The following is a 22,172-nucleotide window of genomic DNA, read 5'->3' as shown; positions in this document are numbered from 1 at the left end:
CAATGAGGATGAGGAGGAATAATTTACTTTTTTGTTGCAATCGCGTAGGATGCCATTCATGGTTAGAAATATTTCAGTTACTGGAGAAGAGAAAACCTGTGTTATGATCCCTACAGAGACCAACATATCAAAACCATCAAGTTTACTAAACAATTTAAATGGAAAAACCAATGGATAAGATTTCACTCCTTAATCTTTTACCTTAACAATCAAAATCAACATAAGTGACATGTAAATGAACAGGCAAATTGTGGTCAATATAAATAATAAATTGCACTTAAATAACAGACACAACAAGCATTGTTCTCATGGATTTACTAGGTAGCCCACCTGCATATATAGCACAAGGTTCTTCAAAACTCTCAGATGGAGGTCCAGTTCCTTTCAACATCCATGAACTTGCTACTGATTCCCCTCTGACAGTCTCCCCCCAACCAATTGGAATCCCATGGGCACAGTATTCAAGTGGATCCTTTAAAATAACTGAAGCAATGATGTAACTTTACTTTTTGAGTCACTTGTTGAGAACAACTCCCACATACTTCTTGCTGGTCCCACATATTGCAGATTCCATCATATCCCATTGAAGGGATTTAAATGTGAATTTCTGGATAAGATGAGCTGCACTTGCTTGGCAGCAACATGTTAAGTGTGTGGAACTGAGCATGTAAGTTGCCCAATATGGTGCCAGGCAATGACCATCTCCCACATGAAAGCACATTATCAATTCCCGTTTGTCATTCAATGACATAACCACAGCTAAATTAGCTACTGTCAACATCCGGGTTGGGGGGTGGTGAGGTTATACAGTTACCAGAAACACCAGCAGTCGTATAAATAATATGACTACAAAGGCAGATCAGAGACTGAAAATTCATGGTGAATACTTCAGTTCATGATTTCCAAGGCCCGTGCACCATCCACAAGAAACAAGAAGTATATTGGAATATTATCCACTTGTTAGGATATATGCAGCTCCAATAGCATTCAAGAAACTTGACACAATCTAGCAATAAGAAAACTGGTTAGGCATCCCATCTATCACCTTAAATATTTCCTCCCTCCTCCACTGCAGTGACAGAAACACTGCAGCAACTAACCAAGCTGCCTTTGACAGCATCTTCCAAATTCACAATCTCTAAGATCTAGAAGAGCAAGGGTAGCCGATATATGAGAACACCACTTGCAAGTTCACCTTAAGTTATCTATCATTCTCACTTGAAACAACATCAGTCAAAATCTTGGATCTCCCTCCTTAATAACACTCTGAGTATACCTACACAACATGGACTGTAACAGTTCAAGAAGGCAGCTAACAACAATCTTCTCAAGGGCAATTAAAAATGTAAAATTGTTGGCCTAGCCACAATCTGTGAGAGACACAGAAGACAGTTAGCATTGAGTTTTCTCCTTGTGCATTTTTATGAGCTTTAAATTCAGCCAAACCTGGTGGAATGGAAATAGCCTTCATTTACTAGTTTTGAGAATCCTCGGTAAAATTTCTTTAAATGGTCTCAATCCAAAATAGGCTTTAGTTAACACTGCAAACCTTACTGGTGTTTGGAAATTGGCAAGTTTATTCAAAGACCAAGCATTATTGATATGGGGTCTCAACCCAAAATGTCAACTTTGCTGATTCTCTGATGCTGCTTGGCCCGCTGTGTTCATCCACCTTCACACTGTGTTATCTCAGATTCTCCAACATCAGCAGTTCCTACAATCTCTGTAACATTATTGATACGGGAGTGTTTTTAAAAAGCCGCAATCCGACAATAGGTAGTGGACATTGTTCTTTTCAGATCTTTATTTAGATTCCTTCGGTCAAGTCTCGGCTTTCAAAGTTATATCACTGCTTCCCTTGCTGATAATTCACTGTTGTCATTTCCGAAATTATTCCCTTCTTTTCTAGGTCTCCTATCTCATTTTATAAGACACCAAGTTATAATCCAACAGATTTATTTGAAATCTCAAGCTTTCGGAGTGTTGCTCCTTCAGGTAAAATGAAGAGGAGATATAACTGAAGATATGAAGAGAAGATATGAAGTGAAACATGCAGGCACAGAATTTATAGGCCAAGAGATCAAAAGATTGTACAAATGGTGTGAGTGGAGAGTGGACAGGCTGAATAACAAGTCTCTGTGGGTGATCAAAAGTGTCAGACTGTGTGAGTAAAGTGTCAACAGCTGAATAACAAGTGAAGGGATGACCGATTAATAAAGGCAAACACATAATTACAAAAAGATGGTGCTGGAATGACATGATGGGCATAAGAGTTACATGATAAGGGGTCTAACCAAGATAACAAGTAATCCAAAACTGTACAGATTAATTAAGGTAGAGAGATCGTAACAAGTTAACGAGGTGATGGTGTCGAAACAGAATAGTGAGGAAGATTTTACAAATGTGGAGCAGTATGGTGGGGATACATGTCATGCGACATGATCCCAAGAGAAACTTGGCGTCACCACCAGCATGCCCAAGCCTCCCCTGATACCATGGTTGAAACTGGTACCACCACAGGGAAATCTATTGTCAACTATCATCAATCTATGAAGGGGAGGCAATGGCCTACTGGTATTATCGCTAGACTGTTAATCCTGAGACCCAGGAACATTATGGGGAATTTGAGTTCAATAAAATATCTGGAGTTAAGAATCTAATGATAACCATGAACCATAAGACATAGGAGCAGAAATTAGGCCATTCAGCCCACCAAAGCTGCTTGTCATTCATCATGGCTGATAAGTTTCTCAACCCCATTCTCCTGCTTTCTCCCCCCCCACCAACCCTTGATCCCCTTGAAAATCAAAAACCTATCTATCTCCGTCTTAAATATACTCAATGACCTGGCCTCCCCACATCCTCCTGTGGCAGTGAATTCCATAGATTCACCACTCTCTGGCTGAAGAATTTTCCCCTTATCTCCATTCTAAAAGGTCTTCTCTTTACTCTAAGGCTGTGCCCTCGGGTCCTGGTCTCTCCTACCAATGAAAACATCTTCCCAACATCCACTCTGTCCAGTCCATTCAGTATTCTGTAAGTTTCAATCATATCCCCCCTCACTCTTCTAAAGTTCATTGAGTATAGACCCAGAGTCCGCAAACATTCCTCATATATTAAGCTTTTCATTCCTGGTACCATTCTTGTGAACCTCCGCTGAACCCACTCCAGGGCCAGTACGTCTTTCCTGAGATATGGGGCCCAAAACTGTGCACAATACTCTAAATGTGGTCTGACCAGTGCGTCATTGAGCCTCAGTAGTACATCCCTGCTTTTATATTCAAATTCTCTCAAAATAATTGCCATTCCACGCATATGCCTCCATAACTACTGACTCAACCTGCAAGTTTACCTTGAGCGAATCCCGGACTGGAACCCCAACTCTCTTTGCACTTCAAACTTCTGAATTGTCTCCCCATTTAGAAAATAGTCCGTGCTTTTATTCTTTCTACCAAAGTGCATGACCTCACACTTTCAGTGCTCCATCTGCCACTTCTTTGCCCACTCCCCTAACCTGTCCAAATCCTCCTGCAGTCTCCCCACCTTCTCAATACTACCTGTCCCTCTACCTATCTTTGTATTGTCTGCAAACTTGGCCAGAATGCCCTCAGTTCCTTCATCGAGATCATTAATGTATAAAGTGAAACATTGTGGTCCCAACACTGAGCCTTGTGGAACACCACTTATCATCGGCAGCCATCTTGAGAAAGACTGTTTTAACCCCAGTCTCTGCTTTCTGCCAGATAGCCAATCTTCTATCTATTGCTGATTGTTTGGGTTCACTAGTGTCCTTTAGGGAAGGAAACTGTCATCCTTACCTGGTCTGGCCTACACATGACTCCGGACCTACAGCAATGTGGTTGACTCTGGATTGCCCTCTGGGCAATTAGGGATTGTTAATAAATGCTGCCTGTCAGCGACGGCCTCTTTCTATGAATTAATTTTAAAAAAACTTGTCTGACCACATTCTTCAACCAGATGAAATCAAAGTTTTCAGCCACGGGCTTAATTTCTGCCCCACTACCAAAATGGACTCCATTGGTCTCGTGGCAGACACAGAGGAATTCATGAGGTGAGTGACGCTCTGGAGTTCTTCCACAAACCCCAAAGTGTCAGCATGAGCCCAATGAGATAACGAACAAACCAGAACAATCGACAGAGATCTGCACTGCAGCCATCAACGAATAAAGAGTCGAATTGGATGCCTCTGGAAGGTCGCTGCTGTAAGCTTGACATGTGTGCTCAAGCAGTCAGGAGATGCATTACTGCCAGATTCATCAGGTGCACAGAATGTCATCCAAGTACAATGCAATGCCAACCATGCTCCTAAGACAAACTGCAACATCATCATCAAACCAGACAAAAGAGGTGCTCCTGAGATGCTGCTTGGCCTGCTGTGTTCATCCAGCTTCACACTTTTTTACCTTATTAAAGAGGAGATATCTTCAGACAGAATAGAACGGACTGCTGCAAAGAAGCTTACCGACAACTGAACAACCAGGAACGCTACAGACAACTACTTGACAATACGACCAAAAAAACACACTCGTCAACTCAACAGACTGATCAAGACCTTTGATCCAGACCTTCTCATCCCATGTACTTCTTGCATAGGAGAATTCTACTACCTTCCGAAGATACACAAAGCCAACATACTTGGATGTCCTATTGTATCAGGCATTAGAACCCTGTGGAAGAACGTCTCTGATTATGTCGAGGGCTTCTTGAAACCCATTGTACGAGGAACCCCCAGCTTCTGTTGCAACACGACAGATTTCTTACATAAACCCACGGACCAGTTGAACCAGGAACATGCCAGGAACAGCATCCCCATGATGATGGTATTGCTCAGTACTCAATACCACCAACTCCCAATGTCCTGATGCATTTCTACATCCTCGACCACAACATCTTCACCCTCGACAACGAGCTCTTCATCCAGACACATGGAACCACGATAGGGACCAAATTTACATCCCAATATGCCAACATTTTAATGCACAAGTTTGCTTCACAGGACCACCAACCAATGCTATACACCAGATATGGCGACGTTTTCTTCCTTTGGACTCATGGCGAGGAATCACTGAAATGACTACACAACGACATCAACAAGTTTCATCCCACCATCAAAATTACCATGGATTACTCTTCAGAATTAGTCTCGTTCTTGGATAGGTGCATGTCCATCAAGGACAGACACCTCAGTACTTCACTCTACCATAAGCCCATGGATAACCTCAAGATACTATACACCTCTAGTTTCCACCCTAAACATATTAAAGAAGTCATCCCTATGGATAAGCCCTACGCATAGACAGGATTTTCTCAGCTAAGGAAGAAAGTGACAAACACCTGAATATGCTGAAAGATGCCCTTATAAGAATGGGATACAATGTTCAACTCATCGATTGCCAGTTTCAATGTGCTACAGTGAAAAACTGCAATGACCTCCTCAGAAAACAGTCACAGGACATGACCAATAGAGTACCTTTTGTCATCCAGTACTTGCCCACAGCAGAGAAACAATGCCATGTTCTTCACAGCCTTCAACATGTCATCAATGATAACAAACATCTCTCCAAGGTCTTCCCTACGCCTCCATTTCTCACTCACAGACATCTGTGAAACCTTAAATAGGCCATCCTTTGCAACAAACAACCTAGTCTTCAGGACAACAGCGACCACAACACCACACAACTTTGCCACAGCAACCTCTGCTGTACATGGTCAGATCATCGACCCGATGTTCGCTACCATCACATATGGAACAGTACCCACCACATACATGGCAGGTACTAATGTGACTTGGCCAATGTTGTCTACCTCGTATGCTGCAGGCAGAAATGCCCAGAGGCATGGTATATTGGTGAGACCATGCAACCGCTACAACAGATGAATGGACTCTGTGCAACAATTGCCAGATAGGAATGTTCCCTCCCAATTGGGGGGCACTTCCGCAGTCGAGGAAATTCAGCCTCCAATCTTCAGGTAAGCATCGTCCAAGGTGGCCTTTGAGATACACAACAGTGCTAAGTTTTGTACTCAATGAAGGTGGCCTCAGCCATGATGTTGGGTTCATGTAGCACTACATGTAACCCCACCATACTGTTCTATGTTTGTAAAATCTTCCTTACTGTTCTGTTTTGACACCATCACCTTGATAACTTGATATGATCTCTCTACCTTAATTATTTGTACAGTTTTGGATTTCTTGTTACTTTGATTAGACCCTTGGCTTGTGACTCATACTTGTTATTCCAGACATTTGGCTTGTCCCCAGCACTATCTTACCTTTAATTATTTGTAATTATCCCTCTGTCTTAATTAATCGGGCCATTGGTCATCCCTTGCTATTCAGCTGTTGACACTTTACTCACACTGTCTGACACTTTTAATCACCCGCAGAGGCTTGTTATTCAACCTGTCCACTCTCCACTCACTCCATTTGTACGATCTTTTGATCTCTCGGCCTATAAATTCTGTGCCTGTGTGCTTCTCTTCACCACCTGATGAAGGAGCAGCACTCCAAAAGCTTGTGATTTCAAATAAACCTGTTGGACGATAACCTGGTGTCGTGTGACTTCTGACTTTGTCCACTCCAGTCCAACACCAACAGCTCCACATCATCTTGTCTTATAGACTGGCCTTGAGGGTAGCTGGAACATATCTTGGGAGAAGCTGAATCAGTCTTGCATTCTTATCTACTTCAAATGATATTCTCCAGAAGACTTCCTGATCCTGTAAATGCATCATTGTATTCCTCCAGGATCTGTTACACAGTTTAGTGTAATGGTTTAGTGTGCTGTAAACATTTTTTTTCTTTATTTTGGCATGTGAGGATAACCAGTCCAAGCTATAGACTTATTTTGGCTGAGAGAGTGGCATTTGCTTGATTACTATGATGTGGAACTGTAGAGCTTTGTTTATGCCATTGCATGGGACTTGTAATCTGTCTTCTCAGTATATGTATGGTGCCATCACAAAGCCTCCACCTTATTTCAAGGGTTTCAATTTGGATTAATATGCTTTACATAAATTTGTGACAGTAATGATGTTTTATGTCTCCCCAGTGTCTGTCTGACTCTTTACGTTGACCTGATCGTCGTCATCTGTAGTCGTCATTCCAACAGCCAGAAACAATTTTATAACTTATCAATCCATATGAAACAACCTGTGGTATGGTACAGAGCAATTAGTCAGAATCTTCAGCTGCTAGCTCCCCAACAGCCATTTATGCTTCTTCTTGCTATCCAGTTGTTTGCAAAATAATTCCACTTCTTACAGTAAGAACACTGCATTCCCCTAATTAGAGATGCTGCCTTCTCCTTCATGCATATCCTCCACTGTATTACTTCTTGCTGTTTGTCCATGGTAGTTCATTTCTTTGAGCCTGGACTGTCTATCTGCATATTCCAAGGCCTGGTCTGTTCTAACATGAATATGCTGTAGCTGCTACCTTACAATCTGAGCACATCTGCATGTGTCACTTGCTTTCCTGAGAGTTAGCTTCTCTTCTGTCATGAAACGTGATCTCACTGTGGGATTTCTTATAACTAATATTGGTGGCACGGTGGCTCAGTGGTTAGCACTGCAGCCTCATAGCGCCAGGGTCCCGGGTTCGATTCCAGCCTTAGGCGACTGTCTGTGCGGAGTTTGCACATTCTCCCTGTGTCTGCGTGGGTTTCCTCTGGGTGCTCTGGTTTCCTCCCACAGTCTGAAGATGTGCAGGCTAGGTGGATTGGCCATGTTAAATTGCCTGTAGTGTTCAGGGGTGTGTGGATCTCAGGGAGATGGGTCTGGGTGGGATGCTGCATTGGGGCGGTGTGGACCCGTTGGGCCGAAGGGCCTGCTCCCACACTGTAGGGAATCTAATCTAACGGGGCATGGTGGCTCTGTGGTAGCTCTGCTGCTTCACAGTGCCAGGGACCCTGGTTCAATTCCACCCTCAGGTGATTGTCAGTGTGGAGTTTGCATGTGTCTGCATGAGTTTTTTTCTGGGTGCCCCAGTTTCCTCCCACAGTCCAGAGACGTGCACGTTAGGTGGATTAGCCATGGGAAATGCAGACCTGCAGAGATAGGGTCGGGGGGTGGGTCGAGGTGGGATATTCTTCAGATGGTCAGTTATGACCTGATGGGCTGAATGGCCTGCTTCCACACTGTAGGAATTCTATGATTGTCTGATCCTAATATAATCCTGTCTTAGATTGTCTTTCTCTTTCACAAAGTCACAGTGTTCTGTTGGCTGAGCTGAGTAAGTCACACATTGCTCAATGGGCTGTTTTCTTTTCGCCTGGGCTTTAATATTGAACATGTACTGTTCATAAATTATGCTCACTTAGGCTTCAAAGTAAAAGTGTGCTTTCAAGACAATCAAAATTCCTGCAGTTTGTTTCTTACGTTTTTCAGAGAAATTTAGCATGGAATACACCATGAAAGAAACAGTCTCTTCTGAACAGTGAGAGGAGTGTAGCTACTCTTAGCTACTCTGGCTTGTTAAACAGTTTGTCACTATTTTGCAGTTTAGCCGCGGTGTATGGAATAGCTGTCAGTTTTGATTAATTTCACCTTTCATTTTGACTGGAGCTAGGAGAGAAGTTTCAACCATTGTGCCTTATCCAGTGTTTCAGCTGTGACCTCGTTCTTTGTTTCTTTCAGCTGTTGTGTAGCAACTTTCCTAGTTGTGAACATTCCTATCAGTAGCTCTATCTTTTCAGAACTCTTCAACACTCAACTATGTTTTTGATACTGTGTTCTGTGTTCTGTGCTCATGAGGCAGCAGTCTGGTCTACGCTGAAGGGCATATGAAATGGCTACCTTCATTGTGTGTGGACCTCATGGTATGGATGCATGATTATGACAGTCCAGGAAGTACATTTGTACATGATTGCAATTCAGTCCATGCACATCAGATATTGAATTTGGAGATATTGTTCATATACAAAGAACAGGCAGTGATCTCTCCCCCAGCATCTATTTTTGCACCTTGGATAAATAGTTTTTAATGTGTATAAATCATACATTTATTTTAAAACTGAAGGTTAGAGTAAGTGTAAAGGATTAAAATGAAGTAGAAGCTCAAAGAGAATGAGAAATCTATAAAAGGACAAAATTGTAGACAAGGAATCAAAGTAGAGACAGCAGAAAGAAAATCTTGGAGCCAGAGAGAGTAGAAAATGAACAAAATCAGAATTATGGAGTGATGGATGAGCAAGGACAATTACAGAAAGGAAATGACGCTTTTTATATCTAGATTCAATAATCATAAAAATTCCAATTTCTATAAAACATATTTCTACATTAACAAAGAGATTATTATCACTGAGAAATAGTTCAATATTACTTCACAACTTTCTGTTTTTTAGTGGAATTAGATTTGCAAGAATAACATCTTGAAATCTGTTATTTGGGTTTAGATGGAAGAACAGCTGGAAAACCTGAAAACTGAATCTCAAAACCAAACTGAAGCTTTGCTTAAGCAACAAGAAGACCGGTAATTCTATTTAATAGTGTCCTATGAATTAAACTGTATTGTTATCTTGGTTTCCTGAGTGGGGAGAAATTAATTGCTGTCTGAAATTTCTCCATACAGTTTACATTGTGAATACAAACATTTGTATATTTTAAAACCACAAATTTTATCTGTTTTCCCTTTTTAAGTTCCTCATACTTTGCTGAAGTAGTATTCTCCCAAATTGTACACATTTTTCTGTTTAACTGGGCATTAACTGAGTCACTTTTTTAAACACTCCCTCTTTCTTTCTTTCTTTGGGGAATAGACTAACCTTGCATAAGCAGTTTTCCCTATAAGACAGGTTGGAAACCTCAGATGCAATCATATATAGTGCATTGGAATGCACTATATATGAGTGCTGCTCTGTTATAACAAATATATATTAACAATAGTTAAAAATCTCAACTTCTCTTTAGTATTACTTCCTTATTATATACAATGATTACACTAATGATAAAGGAATGTAATGACTGAGATTCAGTATACAGCTTTAATTTCATGCTTTCATTATGTACTCAGTTCATTTAAATATTTAGTGCAGTTCATAGGCGTAGGACCGCACAAAAGAAGTACTCGTATGAGCTACAATTCATAACTTGTCTGCATCTGTTATGAACAGGATAAGTGACTCAGAAGGTTAATCTACTCACTTTATTTTCATGATGGGGCATGCCCTCTTCGAAGCACCATTTAAGTACAATGATGCTCTACAACTTCTAGTTCAGTAACATTCAGTAGAAAGTTTGTGTGCCAGGCAGTATCTTCTTAAGGTGCAGTTCCTATAAAAAGAATAAAAACAGAACTCAGCATCATCTGGCATCATCTGTGAGGAGAGAAACAGAGTTAATGTTTTGAGCCCAATATGACTCCCTTCTTCAATAAGAAGGATGTTGCAGTGGACTGTCAAACGTGACAGAGTGCTGGTAATAGTTCTGGCCACTCTCAAAGTCATTTTGAAGCAATGGAAAAGGGACACCAAGAATCACCCATGTCATCCTGAATATGCTATTTCAGGAGTTAGGAATGGAGCCCCTGTTACCGGCAGATAAGGAGAGTGGAGAACAGTGGGGAAAGAAGCCTGGCCGACTGACATGAGAAGAGGATAGGAACAGGTACTGATGGCTTTGAGTGTCCAGAAAATGATGACATGACCGTGGCAGATGAAGATTACCTGCCATTCTTGGGTGGCCAAGATGAGTGAATGCTCCATTCCACTGTCAGCTGGAATTTACAGCCCCCTGTAGAAGCTTTTAAAGATCATAGGGTTGGACTGTGTTCAAAATGAGGTAAGTAGCCTCCTATCGCTATCCAGTGTTCTCCTGATCTGTCTCCCATATTATGGAATAAGCGTTAGTAGCCTTCCCTGGTACCCTTCAGCCAATTGGGTCCATTAATACTGAGTGATGAATTAGTAATGGGTCAAGGGCCTCATTCTACTCCAGTACTATATTATGTAGAGCAAGAGAAAGCAGAGGCAAGGCAATAACTCAACAGCTTTTAGCATGAGGATTTTGTGGAGCTTGCAATGAGTAGGGTGGGGGCTAAGTGGTAAATAACTTTTGTGGAGTCTTGTGACTATTAATACCCTTTTCCCACAAGATCGTGGGGCAAGTTTAATGCTCTCCCCCTGCTGCTCCACTCCCTCTGTGACTGGGGTGTGTCAGCCATGTTATGTCCCATGATCATTATGTCAGTATTCTTTTAAGAGACATGTTCATGATATCATCACTGTTTCATAGTATGTGACCTGAGGGTAAAAAGATCTCATACTCCATCTTATATCACTTGAAGTATGCTCCTCTGTTGTAATTTAACAGCTTAATATTAACACAGATACTTTTCTGCCTCAGAAATTATTGTTTGTATGCAAAACGTAATTGTAATAAATATCTGAGACAACAAGGTGTAGAGCTGGATGAACACAACAGGCCAAGCAGCGTCAGAGGAGCAGGAAAGCTGACGTTTCGGGTCTAGGCCCTTCTTTAGAAAATAAATATCTGTTGGATTTTTCTACACCATGGTATCCGTGCCCAGTTTTATGTTACGGGACAGTACATAATTATTACTGCATCACGTAAAACATCCTGTCGGAGGAAACCTCTCTCCAGCTGGTGCTAAGGAGATTGGTGGGGAGCTCTCCAGGGCAGGCCTACCTTCAGTTCCTCTGTGAAACAATTTAAGCTGCTCCCAATGTGACATCACGGTAGCAGGTTTCAAGTGGGCGAGCTGACAAACAACTTTTTCCTTAAGGGTGTCAGGGAATATGATGCCCCATAAAATCCAGCCCACATTTCTCATGGACTACAACGTACACCTCACCCACTGCTCAATATACCGCACTTCTCACACTAGAAATTTTTTTTCATTAACTACTAACCCTTATCATGAAAGGTGCCATGAAACAGCAATTACATTTGAAGTGACAATGAAAACGCTGATTTCAACCATTATGTAATAGTGCATTCAGATAATGTGGAACTACAAGCTGCTAAGACCCTCCAGAAGCAGGTTGAGAGGAATGTAGAGGAAGATAGCCTGAAAAAGAATCATAGAATGCCTACAGTATTGAAACAGGCCAAATGGCCCTACAAGTCTACACCATCCCTCTGCAGAGCATCCCACCCAAACCCATTCCCCTGTAACCCTGCATTTCCCATGGCTAATTCACACACCCCGGGCACTACAGGCAATTTAGCATGGCCAATCCACCTAATCTGCAGGACGAAACCGGAGCACCCAGCAGAAACAGGGAGAATGCGCAAACTCCACACCAACAGTCACCCACGGCTAGAATTGAACCCAGGTCCCTGGTGCTGTGAGGCAGCAGTGCTAACTAACCACTGAGCCATCGTGCCACCCAAGATGTGGCCTCACTTGATGTAATACTTGTAGCTTCCAACTCAGGTTCTGGCAGGGCACGTACTTTAGTGGGTAGGTTAGAACCAGATTCTGCAGGTGTTGAGTCATAAGACTAAATAGGCTGCAGTCACTTGCAGCTTTAGACTTTTTAGAGGACAGAGTGTCACACCAATTCTGCTGTAGATGTCTTGAAGGAGGACCTCCTTGGAGCAGACTGTAGATAACATTGATCAACATATTTGAAGAGATTCTTGATGCATTGGTAATTCTGCCAGAGAGCCTCCTGTCAATGAGTGTGGAGGGGGTCTGCTCTAATTTGACTCAGGACATCCCACAGTGTTTGGAACTGATAATTTGCAACATGGAAGCGGTGGGCATCTCCATGGAGCGTCTGCTGGCTGGTGTGTGAGCTTCAACTGTAGTGTGGACAATGTTCTACATGTTTTATCAGTGCTGTCGTCAGAATCAAGGGACCCGAGGTCCTTGGCTGCTCACATCAGACTCCATCTGATGCCATCCACTGCATGGTAAGTGCAGGCAAAGTCATGATTTATTGACCTGGTGAAAGTGCCTCCTTAACTACTGTAGTCCGAGTCATGTTGTCACACCCAGCATGAGGTTAGGAAGGGAGTTCCAGTGTTTTGATCCAGTGACAATAAATGAATGGCAATGTAATTCTAAGTCAGAATGTTGTGTGAATTGAACATTTCCTTGTTCATGTTCTTTACTCCAATTTTTTTTGGATAAAGGCCAACATGCCAACCACTTTCCTAATTTCTTGCTTACCTACATACTAATTTACTACCCTCCTGTATGAAGACAGACAGGTCTCCCTGCTGATGAGTATTTAAAATCTTTATACCTTTTAAAAAATAATTTTTGCTTTTCTATTCTTACCAGAGTGACCAAACTTGCACTTTCACACATTATACTTCATCTGCCTCCTTGGTGCTCTTGTCCACACTCTCTTTGCTCCCGCTTTGTGTCCTCATAGCTTACTTTCTCAGTTAGCATTGTATCACCCACAAACTTAGACAAATAGGGCAGATTTTCTGCTGGCCAGATAGTCATAATGCCAGTGTAGATGGGAGTCATGCACGCAGACCCTGTGGAATCCCTATTGTAGCAGATTCTGAAGGAATTGCTCAGGAAACTTTGCTCTTGGCAATTCTTCTACACCTGAAACCCTCTGAAAATCTTCTTAAATATCTGAAATTTTGTATGGTTCCAATCAAAGTAAGTGAAGTAGTTACTCAGCAAAGACTGGGCTATTAAATAGTCTAGCTCCTGAGTAACTATTAAAGAAGCCCATACTTACCTCATACACATCCAACGATGCCACCCTCCCAGGTCACTACACCCACTGACCTGTCTCTCTCTCTCTCACTCACTCTCTCTCTCTGTCTCACTCACTCACTCACACTCTCTCTCTCTCTCTCTCACACACACACACACACACACACACACACACACACACACACACACACACACACACACACACACACACACACACACACACACACACACACACACACACACACCATCCAACCCTTAATCTATCCTCCACTGGACCCAATTGTTCCAACCTACCTTCAACACTTACCTGTCCTTGCTACCTTTCACTTTTCCCAACTAAGCTGGTACAAGACGATCTCCCCATCTGGCGTTGTGCCTTCCCAGGACCCTAAAATCACACTTGCCTTACATGCATACCCTTTGATAGCACCTCTGAAAGTGGCTGCCACGACCTTTAAATTTCAAAATACAGTGACTGACTGCTCTGGAAAGATACCATGTTTTGCCTTCCTCTAATAGGATGCACGACAAAGGAACAGACAGAAGGGAAATACAGCATTTCTGAAGGGGTCCGTTAAAAACCCAAGTATACAACAGCTACTGACTCCATTTCACTATTTCAAAAGACATAAACTAATTTGTCATTTGTATATCTTTCTGTGTGTGTGCGCGTGTGTGAGAAGAATATTATCTAAATAGCCCATGTATTCATATGGCATGAAGATTATAGGTTTTAATTCCCGTTCTGTCTGAGTTAGACTTGAGGCTTCCATCCTCACCCTGCCTTGCGGTAAAATTACAACATAAGCTGTGATTCACCAAATCTTTAATAATTCAGGATGCTACCTGGAGAAGAAAAATAATAGATTTACAGCATTTTCCCCAAACTAATGCCAAGCATACTGAGAATACTGCAAATTATTTCTCTCTGATCTTGTGATTTAAGAATCTGTATTCCTGCAGTAATATGATGTAAAGAATGTATCCTTCCTTACATCAGCAACATTTCCGTATAAGTTGAATTTGTAATGGACAAACAATAGTACAGCACAGCAACAGGTTGTTTGACTAACCAAGACTGCATCGATACATGATGCTTTTCTAAACTTAAAAACCTCTTGCCTCTATGCAGCCCGTATCCCTGACAATTCATATATCTACCAACATACCTCTTGATTGTTGCTATTATATCTGCCTCAACCACCTCCTCTGGCAATGTATTCCAAGCACTTACCACCTTCCTTGAAAAAAAGTTCCTGCCTCTCATATTTCTTTTAAACTTTCCCCTTTCAACTTAAACCTATTTCCCTGAGCAATTGATATTTCTACCCTGGAAGAAATGCTCTGACTATCTTTTCTATCCATGCTTCTCGTAATTTTGTAAACTTCTACCAAGTCACCCCCTCATCCTTCAATGTTCAAGCAAAAACAAACCAAGCTTGTCTAATGTCTCCTCATAGCTAATGCCCTCCAAACCAGGCAACATCCTGGTTAACCTTCTCTGTGCCTTGTTCAAAGTCTCCACATCCTGTGTGGTGACCAGAACTGTATGCAATACTCGAAATGTGGCCGAACTAAACTTCTGTACAGTTGCAATATGACTTACCCATGTTTATACTCAATGCCTTGACTGGTGAAGGAAAGCATGCCATATGTCCTCTTTACAACCTTATCCACTTGTGTTGCCATCTTCGGGGAACTGAGGACCTGTATGCCTAGATCCCTGTGTTTCTTGATGCTGCTAAAGGTTCTGCCATTGACTGTGTATTTCCCCCCTGTATTAGGTCTACCAAAATGCATCACCTTGCATTTGTCTAGATTAAGCTGTAGCTGCCAATTCTCCACCCAAGTCTCTAGTTACCTTTATCTTCCTTTATCCTCTGGCAATCCTCCTCACTGTCTGCGGTTCCTCCAATGTTATATCATCTGCTAAACAATTAATTAGCCCACTTTCATTCTCCATAAAATAATTAAAATATATATGTTACAAGCAACAGGAGTCCCTGCAGAACACTACTGGCCACAGGTGCCCAGTAGAAAATCACCCTCCATCTCTGGTCTCTGTCTTCTATAACAAAGCCAGTTCTGTATCCATTTTACTAGTTCACTGTGGATCCCACATAATGTCACTTTATGTATCAGCTCGGCTTGAGAGATCTTATCAAAGGCCTTGCTAAAGCCCATGTTGACAACATTAACCAACTTGTCCTTAATCATCTTTGTCACTTCCTCAAAAATCTCAATCAAGTTTGTGATGCATGACCTTCTCCACACAAAGCCATGCTGCCTAAAGTAAGTGCGTATTTTTCCAAATTTGAGGAAATCTTATCCCTAAGAATCTTCTCCAATAATTTCCCTACCACAGACATAAGGCTCACCAGCCTGTAGTTTCCTGGATTATCACTATTACCATTTTTAAACAAAGGAACAATTTTAGCTCATTTCTGGTCCTCAGGGACCTCTCCAATAACTAGAAAGGATACAAAGATGTTGTATAAGACCCCAGCAACTTGTCTACCTTAAAGATTTTCAAAACACTCCTCACGTTAACAGGTGACATGGTAGCTCAGTGTATCGCACTGTTGTCACACAGTACTAGGACCTAGTTTCAATTCTACCTTCAGCCAACTTTCTGTGCAGAGTTTATGCATTATCCCCGAGACTGCATGGATTTCCTCCAGTTTCTTCCCACAGTCCAAAGATGTGCAGGTTAGATGGTTTGGCCATGGGAAATACAGAGGTATGGTGGATCCAGGTGGGATGCTCTTTTGAGGGTTGATGTGGTCTCAGGCTGAATCACTTGCTGCCAGGCTATAGGGATTCTATCCCCCCTTTTTTTATATTGACATGCCCCAAAATATCAACATACCACTCCCTATTCATTCAGGTTCTCACCCACTTTCTCTGGGTCCATTCATAAATTCCCTCCTTTGTCTTTGAGTAGATCTACACTTTCCCTAGCTTTTCTCTTGCTCTTTATATATGTAAAACACTTGTTTGCCAAGGACATTTAATGGGGTCCTTTAGCCCTCCTTGAAATAACTCCACAGAGGCCGGTATCCCGTTACCAAGTCATCCTTTATTTACACGTCCATAGTGCTTGACACTGGTCCGGCTTCCTCAGAGCCAGCTGTCAGAGTCAACAGAACTTCTGAGACACCTGTTTATATCTGTCAACCAGGACTCTCTGAATGAACCACATTAACAGCCTCAATCAAGGAAATTATATTCTATGACGTCGACCTGTCTGACCTTGTTACAGTCACTACACTCCTAACTCCATGTTTAGGTTCTTCCTGCTTTCTTTATATTTTTGAGGCCTCTATCTGTCTTCACTTTTCTAAACCTTGCAATTGCCTCCTTTTTCTCTTTGACTAAGCTCACAATTTCTCTTGCCAACCAAGGTTCCTGAATCTTTCCATTGTATCTTTCATTTTCACAGGAACAAGCTGATTCTGAACTCTAATGATCTGGCCTTTAAAAGATTCCCACAAAGCAGATATAGATTTACCCTCAAACAGCTGCCCCCAATCCACGTTTCCCAGTTCTTGTCAAATATTGTGGTAGTTAATTTCTCCCCAATTTAATACTTTCACCTGAGGACTATTCTTAACAAATCAGTTTAAGCTCCTGTCATCTTTTCCACAAATCATATTTCTCGATACTATAAAGAAAAGCCTTTTGATAACTTGGTTATTTCTTACAGTTTCAACAATTTAATTAGTTTGAGCAAGTGCATTTAAATAAATGCTTGAAAATGGTTTTGTTTAGCTTCATACATGTTATTGATAATTTGGTGAGATATAATTCTCCTCAAGGCCAGTTTGGAGGGATGGGTCACTGTTTGGATGAGAGTTGTAGGTGGGAACCCTGCCTTCTTTTTGCCTCTTGATCAAACACAAGGACTGAGGGTAGCCATCTCACTAGAAGACAGTTGAGATCCTTAGTAAACCATTTACATTGTTCTCAACTCTGTTCTTCCAAGACCCCAACTGCCCACACTCACCTCTATCCAGGGATCCATCAATATTTCTTCTTGCAGGCAGCGGTGTTATGTCAGCGATGGCAAATGAACCCGATGGTTCTGCCAGTATTGGAGAGCTCCTGACCTTTGACTGGAAGGCAGCCCTCATGGAGAGATTTCTACTCTACTGAAGGCTTAATCAAATGTGAGGCCTGATGTTGTCTAGGGAAGCGCCTGATTATCCACTAATTGTGTCAGATTTCCTGGAGAGAACTGATGCAAAACTCTTGCTGGTTCTCCAACGAGAGGGAGAGACCCCCACTGCACTCATTAAATTCCACCCTTTATTCTGGAGAACAATGACTACATTCTTAAGTCAAGGTATGTATCATTAGTGTGACATCTGCTGACCATTGTGACTACATCAAAGTTGCTGATAACCTTGGAGATCACTTTTTAAAAATAATTACAGCCCCAAACGTTGTGTAGATTGCTCTTGTATGTTGAGCAGTGCATTTAGTACTAAGCTTGTTTTAAGACTTCTAAAGGACTTGTTGGGCAGGGTTAAAGTGGTGTAAAGTGATCCTAAAACGTATAAGAATGTTGGGGATTCTGTATACTCCTTTACCCGTTCTAGCTGAGGTTTTCTGTACTGGAGTTGCTTTTAATAGAGCCCAAAAAAGCAAACTCGAACCTCAGAGAAAGTTTGTGATGGTTGTGATGGAAGCTTCCCTCTCAAAGCATTTTATCAAATAAGTTAGCAACTGTCTACTTTGTTGGTCTTTGCCCATGGCCCTGAATTATATGATAGAGTAATTAGAGTGGAAAGGAGGAAATTGCTTCCAATAGTGAGTTGTTCACTTGCCACTATATCAACAGCACTGATTGATACTTGCTTGTCTGTTTAACTTGACACATGGCCCAACATGAGACAGTGAAGATTTTATTGCTTTTTGGATATACCCAAGAATTTAATGATTTATTTTAGGATAAATTATAATTTAGATAGCCATTGCATTTGGGAATATACAAATTGAATATAACATATGGTTGAGGTGTATTATTCCCTCACAACAATCATACTTGCTGTGACCTATTCACATTGTGAATACTAACGACAGCAAGTGAAGAACAGATATATCACACTAAAATAGAATTTAGACTTTTCTGTTTCACCTTTTCCATGCTGAATTCCACTAAAATAATGTAATTAAGATAATACGTCCACTTTGCTCAGCAATTAATAAATAATGAATGAGTCTGCCTGTTATACCACTGTTTACCTGTTAATGACCAATTCTCTTATTGAAAAGTGAAGCAAGGCCCCCAGACAATCTGCCTTGCTTACAGAATCAATATAATGTATTTTAATTTATGCACAAAATATTTAATGTTACTCCCAATAGCATGTCTTAGATATAGAGGGAGGTGCAATGACAAAGTCACTCAAGGGGTATAGTAGTGAGAGTACAGGCTGGTAAATCCATCTTGTTTGGATGGTTGCTGATGAACCTTATTTGGTAACCTTAAACCTCCTACGCATTGAAGACGACTTTGTTTCGTTCAGATCGAAGATAGATGTGGGGTTGCAAAGTCAGCCAGTCAAGTTGTACCTAGAATTACATTTGGTGAAATCATTCAGTAACTTCAACTTCTCACAAGAGAAATTCTTTTGTCGAGAGAGACTGAAAGACAGAGAAACCTGAAATTTATGAAGATGCCTAACCGTGAAACAAAGACATCCTGAGCTGCATCATCCACCACCACCACCAGCAATGAGGTCATCAATTGTGGATTGTTGCAGTAGCTTAGCAGTTTGCAAAACAACATAGGAAACCAACTGTCCCTGACAATGACATGAGGTTAGTTAATGTCATTAGTTTGAGCCACTTGGTAAATATATTTATCTCATTTTACAAGTGAAATGGGCACGTATAGTTTTAGAAAAGGCACTCCAGTTTTTAAATGATTTCTTCTTTCCCACATCCTTTTAAAGAAATCCTCAGAATTCGGGTCTAAGTTCAGACAGTGAATCTATTACCATGGAAGTTTTGGCTTCAGAGGTACAGTTGAGTTGCTTTTCAAACTGTGGTGAAATGTGCAATGACGTTGCACAGGGTTTGATATTGAGACCACTGTTTTCTTAGATATGTAATAATAACCTGCATTTAGGCATACATGACATCATTTCAAAGTCTGTAGATGACACAAAATGTAGTAGTATGATAAACAGTGAGCAGAATATTAACAAGTGGCAAGAAGATGTAGGAAGTAATCTAATGGGTAAACAAATGACAGGTGAAATTTAATGCAAATATGAAGAAAGTGATTGAATCTAGGGGGAAAAAAAAGATTTTTAAGTATTCATTCAAGGGAAATAGACAATGCTGCTGGACCAGCATTAATTGCCCAGTCCCTGAGGGAGTATTGGTACAGGAGAGGCATAATAAACTCAGGGTATAATTCAAAGAAGGAACAGGGACAGAGAGATCTTCAGGTGGAGTGATTGACCAAATTAAGAATGCTATTTTAACATGCATGCGGACCCTTAGCTTCTCAAATAGAGAAATTAGTGTGCGTGGAGTCTGAAGAGATAGGAGAGGCACTACCTGAATATTTTTCGTCAGTATTCACACAGGAAAAAGACAATGTTGTCGAGGAGAATACTGAGATACAGACTATTAGACTAGATGGGATTGAGGTTCATAAGGAGGAGGTGTTAGCAAATCTGGAAAGTGTGAAAATAGATAAGTCCCCTGGGCCGGATGGCATTTATCCGAGGATTCTCTGGGAGGCTAGGAGGAGATTGCAGAGCCTTTGGCTTTGATCTTAATGTCATCATTGTCTACATGAATAGTGCCAGAAGACTGGTGGATAGCAAACGTTTCCCTCTTGTTCAAGAAGGGGAGTAGAGACAACCCTGATAATTATAGACCAGTGAGCCTTACTTTGGTTGTGGGTAAAGCGTTGAAGAGGATTATAAGAGATAGGATTTATAGAAGGGAATAATTTGATTAGGGCAAATCAACATGGTTTTGTGAACGGTAGGTTGTACCTCACAAACCTTATTGAGGTCTTTGAGAGGGTGACCAAACAGGTGGATGAGGGTAAAGCGGTTGATGTGGTGTATATGGATTTCAGTAAAGCGGTTGACAAGGTTCCTCACGGTAGGCTATAGCAGAAAATAGAGGCATGGGATTGAGGGTGATTTAACAGTTTGGATCAGAAATTGCGGAAGGATGTTGCGGGTGACAGAGGGACATAGATAAACTGCAGAGCTGAGCTGAGAGATGGCAAATGGAGTTTAATGCGGAAAAGTATGAGGTGATTCACTTTGGAAGGAGTAGCAGGAATACAGAGTACTGGGCTAATGGTAAGATTCTTGGTAGTGTGGATGAGCAGAGAGATCTTGGTGTCCATGTGCATAGATCCCTGGAAGTTGCCACCCAGGTTGATAGGGTTGTTAAGAAGGCTTACAGTGTGTTAGATTTTATTGGTAGAGGGATTGAATTTCGGAGCCATGAGGTCATGTTGCAGCTGTACAAAACTCTGGTGCGGCCACACTTGGAATGTTGGATATAGTTCTGATCACCGCATTATAAGAAGAATGTGGAAGCATAGGAAAGGGTGCAGAGGAGATTTACCAGGATGTTGCCGGTATGGAGAGAAGGTCTTACGAGGAAAGGCTGAGGGACTTGAGGCTGTTTTCATTTGAGAGAATAGGGCTAAGAGGTGACTTAATAGAGACATACAAGATGATCAGATGATTAGATAGGATGGACAGTGAGGGCCTTTTTTGTCCAATGGTGATGGCTAGCACGAGGGAACATAGCTTTAAATTGAGGGGTGATAGATATAGGACAGATGTCGGAGGTAGGTTCTTTACTCAGAGAGTAGTAAGGGCATGGAATGCCCTGCCTGCAATAATAGTAGGCTCACCAACTTTAAGGGCATTTAAGTGGTCATTGGTTAAACATATGGATGATAATGGAATAGTAGGTTAGATGGGGTTCAGACTGGTTTCACAGGTCAGCACAACATCGAGGGCCGAAGGGCCTGTACTGCACTGTAATTTTTTTTTATAAAAGAAATTAGTTTACAGAAACAACAATATGGTGCTGAACCTTTCCTAAACATTATTCAGGTCACCATAGTCGCCATAGTCCTGTCAGTCCATAGTGTTGCTGTCTCGTTAGAGAGATTCAACTGGTGGTAGTTTATTCTGAGCCATCAGGCAAGGGGAGAGGTTGAGGAGGAGAGTCCTTCATGGTAATCTCAGCAGGTGTAGGAATTGAATACTCACTGTTGGTGTTACTCTGCATCACAAAACAGTCATTAATCCAACCAAACTACTGGACCCCCATCCGGAGTGCTGTGGCTAATTAGGACGGATATCAATGTCTTAAGCATAGTAGAGAGAATTTGATGAGAATGGCACCAGTGTGAAGTACTTCATTTATGTCTAGATTAAACTGGGTTTGTACTTGTAAGAGCAGAGAAGATTAGGAGATTTGAAAAAGGAGTTCAAAATCCTGAAGG

At 41.5% G+C, this 22,172-nt stretch overlaps 1 protein-coding gene across 2 annotated transcripts in view; it reads left to right on the top strand.

The window, feature by feature from the left end:
* The window catches only part of LOC125454639 (coiled-coil domain-containing protein 158-like), a 188,475-nt gene that overhangs the window by 55,271 nt on the left and 111,032 nt on the right, over positions 1 to 22,172 (top strand). For both annotated transcript variants that reach the window (XM_048535619.2, XM_059646391.1), the window contains exon 8: positions 9,417 to 9,493. In XM_048535619.2, coding sequence (XP_048391576.2) covers positions 9,417 to 9,493 — 77 coding nt within the window. The remainder of the gene's footprint in view (positions 1 to 9,416; positions 9,494 to 22,172) is intronic.

This window comes from Stegostoma tigrinum, chromosome 1 (assembly GCF_030684315.1).
Source record: "Stegostoma tigrinum isolate sSteTig4 chromosome 1, sSteTig4.hap1, whole genome shotgun sequence".
Lineage (NCBI taxonomy): Eukaryota > Metazoa > Chordata > Chondrichthyes > Orectolobiformes > Stegostomatidae > Stegostoma > Stegostoma tigrinum.
The sequence above is the reverse complement of the archived record's forward strand: the minus strand, read 5'-3'. Positions and strand labels throughout refer to the sequence as shown.